This window comes from Sinocyclocheilus grahami, unplaced genomic scaffold (genome assembly GCF_001515645.1).
Source record: "Sinocyclocheilus grahami isolate Dianchi unplaced genomic scaffold, SAMN03320097.WGS_v1.1 scaffold1678.1, whole genome shotgun sequence".
NCBI lineage: Eukaryota > Metazoa > Chordata > Actinopteri > Cypriniformes > Cyprinidae > Sinocyclocheilus > Sinocyclocheilus grahami.
Window position 1 is genome coordinate 2,034 of NW_015506857.1, and position 5,015 is coordinate 7,048.

General features: G+C 36.9%; 1 protein-coding gene across 1 annotated transcript in view; it reads left to right on the forward strand.

Annotated features, from left to right (window-relative positions):
- Positions 1–1,463: 1,463 nt before the first annotated feature.
- Positions 1,464–5,015, forward strand: part of LOC107571979 (ras GTPase-activating protein 3-like) — a 37,111-nt gene continuing 33,559 nt past the window's right edge. Inside the window, exon 1 of the mRNA XM_016258382.1 lies at positions 1,464–1,696. Within this exon, the coding sequence (XP_016113868.1) occupies positions 1,464–1,696 (233 nt within the window). The remainder of the gene's footprint in view (positions 1,697–5,015) is intronic.

The following is a 5,015-nucleotide window of genomic DNA, read 5'->3' on the forward strand; positions in this document are numbered from 1 at the left end:
TTGTTTTACCAAGCTAGTGAAGCTATTGGTTTATTCAGCTGCTTTTTTATTGGATGTTACAGGGATCATGACATTTCTTTAATATGTTCCTTGAAGTTCACTTATAATACTAGTAATCTTTTTTGCACACACACTATATATAGGCTATATATATGCGGAAAAACAATTATTTGGCTAACTTAGGGCCCTACGAAATTTTATTTTTTCCTCAAATTCCATTTTATTTCTTTCCAAATTCTGTTTTTTTCCCCCATTTTAATTTTTCTGGATTCCGTTTTAATTTTACCTAGACTCTGTTTTAATGGTTAAATTACATTTTATTAATCAAAAAGCATGTCTAATTAATTGAAATCATGAAATATTTAACAGCAATTCATTAAAAGTTTAACAGAAATTACATTTTTAAAGTCCTATGAAATATTTTTTTTTCTCAAATTCAGTTTTATTTTGAACACATTCTGTTTTCCATTAATTTTCTGGATTCCATTTGAACATTTGAATGAAATTTTAATAATGTTTCTTCACATATATAATGTAATTCACAAATCGAGAAATGATTCTGCATCGATTCTTCGATTCTGAAGGCATCGCGATTCTCTCTGAATCAGTTCTGAGTTTAGTTTTTAACAGCAGATGGCACTGCGTGCTTTAGAAATCGCCATATTCTGCTTGCTTCCAGTTCTTTACAGACGCACTATTTGAACCTAAAATAATCATTCATAAAGTTTCGAAAAGGTTGACGCGAATTACAAGGATGTTCACAGTGGGCTGTGTTTACATTAATCTCGCATCATAAAAGCCGATGTGCAAGTACATTTAACCACTTACATTACTCAGCCGAAAGCACAAGCACTCTTCTTCATGAGCATTTGAGTGTGTGGTTAAAAACTAGCCTAGAGCGCCATCTGCTGTTAAAAACTAAGCTCAGAATCGATTCGAGAGAGAATCACGATGCATTACGCAAATCTCAGAATCAATCCACGAATCGCGATGCATCGATTTATCGTCCCAGCCCTAATGAAAAGCATCTCTAATTAATAGATTTTATACAAAATCATTACATGAAGTAATATATTTCTGTCACAGTTTCTTCAAGTAAAACCAAACTTTTATTTTGACAGGTTGCTGTGAAGACCTTTAAATTTCAGTTTGTATATGATATGACGATGGTTTTTCTCAAAAGAAACGGTAAAATGCTCATGAAGTGACAAAGAGCTGCGTGCTGTAACATATGTTTATATTTTAATGAAAATATCTAGAAATTTAATGAAAATGTTTTTTGTATTTTTAAAAATATTTTTATATGGTAATAGTAAATGGTATAGTTTTATATTTAAAAAAAAATATTCTGCTGCAGTATGAACAGTTCAGTAGAATCTTTACCAGTTGACACATTTCTGTCGGTATGTACCATAGGACCGCACACCCAGAGTGTTTTCCATGTTCGGTCACGTGTGCTGCCCATGACTCATTGGCAGCCCGATCCCAGCACAGCCTCATGGGACCCTGCAGTGGTTGTGTTTTCATTGGTTTCTCACGCTCCGTTCCTCTGTCTCTCGCTCTCCTTCTCATCGGGTGGCGAGTGTAACCATGGTAATGCTGTTCTCTGTCCTCCGCAGGGAAAGGTTCACCTGGAGCTGCGTCTCAGTGAGGTCATCACAGACAGCGGAGTCGTCTGCCACAAGCTGGCAACACGGTGAGACAGCCAATCACAAGTTCCACATAGCTGCCCGTCAGCCAATCAGAGCCCAGCCTTCGTGTTTTATTAGATTCACGTCCTGAAAGATCAGAGCGTGTCTTCAGCGAGTATGTTCCTTGTTTCAGTGAGGGTGTTTCTTGTACATGTAATGTTCGTCATCCAACAACCTACTAATTATAGTCTATTTAATGTTCAGAATGAGGGAGACACTTCTGACTCAACCAGTCATGTGAGTTTTGGGGCAGGATTTTCTGACCATCAGACCAATGAATGACGAGAATTTTCATTATTCTTGCAGTTGTGTTTGATTGAACAGAAATCACACGTGCAGCTTCAGTATTTTTTAGCAGTGATGCTTTAAAGAGGGTAAAGAGGTTTTTGTCATCCAACAACCAACTAATTATACAGGTTGACTAATTGACTTAAATTCTTACCTTTTATTTTTAACTGCTTAAAGTTTCTAGTATGTCAGTTTAATGTTCAGAGTCACGGAGATGCTTCAAACTCAACTAATCATGTGCATATGGGGGCGGGACTTTCTGACCATACTTTTTATTTATGTTAATTAATATTTGAGAAATGTGAAATAATAAAAAAACTATTTAAAAAAATAAATGTGTAAACTAAACTTTAGATGACAACTTTTTGATTCTGTAATCCTATTACTGTATTTTTCACAAATAAAGAAATATTTAAAAATATATAAATAAAAAGGAAGTAAACACTGTAACCAACAGGGCACTCAGTAATCTGTTTGTGTGCATTGGGAATTATTATTTTTTTAACTAAAGCCAAGGTAACACTCATTTTACATTCAGCACACAGTGAAAATGACATGAACATGATAGTGGGCAAATAATGCACAGCATAGTTTGAAATCACGAGTTTAAAGTGTATAAATCATGCGTCTCCAGTGAAGCTGAACTCTCCTCCTGTCCGCATTTAATTCGCACGGACCGACCATCACACAGAGCACACGCGGTCATGCAGGATACAAATGCACACTTCACAAGATCTCACAACTAGATTCGACTAAGTCTGCAAGGTTTGTGAAATCAAATGTTTATTAGACATTCAAAGATTTGTTTAAATTATATGAATGCGTATTTGCTGAATGCTGACGGTAAATGAGAAAGTATTATAATGTTTTAAGCCGACAGACATAACCAAATGTGTTTATATGTAAACCTGACAGTATTATACACGAAATCAATCGGACGCGTAAGACAACTTAGTCCAATAATCAGGCGCTTTTTGACAGGCTCTCAGTGTGAGCGCGCTGCCACTCAGAAATACGTGCTCAGAAAAAGCGCATGCAGAACAGCACATGAATTAAATGTTTAACCGGTATTGCTTTAAAGCAGATGGAAATAATGTAGTTTTGTGATTGCGCATAAGTGCATATATGTCGCACTGTACAGCCCTGCTTTAAGGCAAGTCATGTCACTCAGCGGCCATCTTTGAAATGCCTCTCGGGCATGCAAGTGCAGCTCCTATCTCTTTGAATGGGGAAACATCAAATTCTACAAAACCGTTCGCCAAGCTTATGATTACATTTCAGATTTGAAATCACCAATGAAATCTGACAACAACAGTCTCATAAATGTTGTTTCTTTTGCTCAAATAGCAATAAAAAAGCTTATTTTCAGGCTATACCAGCCAGTGTGCATGCGCAGTCCTGAGCACACGTCTCAGAACGCTGACTGTTTCTATAGCAACCGGGACTTCTAATGGCAGCTGCAGTAACGCGATGACTTTACCGATTAGCGATTGGCTCTTTTACTCAGAAGGCGGGACTTCGTTCAATAGAGCGGCCATATTGAGCATTGCATTTTTCCTCATTCAAAACTATAAAAGTGACACGTCTTGGGTATTCTATAGTGTTTGATAGAAGTGCATGTGATGAATACACAAACCACCATCATTTGCCTTTGAATGTCCATTACCTGGCGTCTCAGCCAGTGCTCATCAGTGTTGTTTACTGCAGATTTTATTGCGTGCAGTAATGTCGCATACTGTGCAGTGTACGTTTTTCAGCAGTAGTGTGGTGTAGCTAGTGTCTGTACATTCACTGAAGTGCATTTTAGCATCATAGATAAGCTCTGCTGATCTGCTGCAGTCACTGTGTGGTTTGATGCCTTGATTAGTGCCTGACGCTTTATTTAAAATGACAAGAGAAACGCAACACTCAGACTGAGAGTAAATAAGTGAACTGAAGTCTGCTGTGTTTGTGTGTGTGTGTGCATACACTGGACATATCTTCACATATCTGTAACTGCATGAATGCATCTGTGCTGTACTGTCAGCTATCTGAATGAAAATGAGTTAATGTATGAGAACATGCAGTATGTGCTGCACGCGTGTGTGTGTGCTCATGTAGGTTTCATATGCTTTCACAGCATTAGTAGGTCCATGTCTGGACAGTTTCCTACACTGGAGCACTCTGGGTAATGAGCTTAGAGTCACAATGAGCAGTGCTTTCATTCACAGGATATTTATGCAGCTTCCATTTTAAGACACAACGAGGATGATGTTTACACACACACACACTGATTCATTTAGTACATGAGCTTCATTGCACTGCTGCTGCTGTGATTCTGGTGTGTGACTGACATGGCAAGGGCTTTTTCTTTTAGATAAAGCAGGAAATATAGGCCTAAAATGCATTACACAATTTCACATGTTTTTATTATGATTGCAAAACATACTGGTGGCCTTATGTGTGCTGGTCACTATTAGCTTGTTTTAAATGATTAATTTTGGATTAATTTGGCTGAGTTCAGTTTCTCTAATACACACTGGCCACAATTATTGGCACCCCTAGAAATCATTATGAGTAAAAGTACATTCCCATTCATATTTATAATTGTCCATCCATGATTTCCTGTTTCACAGTAATATATATATATTAGGGAACACAAAGACCAAATTCCCTCAATCATCCATCACAATGAGAAAAACAAAATAATTGTTGAGCTTCACAAAAAGTGGCTGTAAGAAAATATCTATTCTCATTTCCACCATCAGCACAGTAATTAGGAAGTTCCAATCAACAGGAAGTGTTACAAATCTGCCTGGAAGAGAACTTCGGAAAAACATTTATTTCATAACATTTTTATAACATTTCCCCCATTTTCAATTGTTTTACTTCATTGAAAGGTTAGATTTTTGTGAATTTTTAAAATCAAAATCAAAAGGATTAACAATGCAGATATATTTTCACAGGCTTCCTTGTTCATATTTACCAAGGGTGTCAATAATTCTGACAATGACTGTGTGTGTGTGTGTGTGTGTGTGTGTGTGTGTGTATATATAT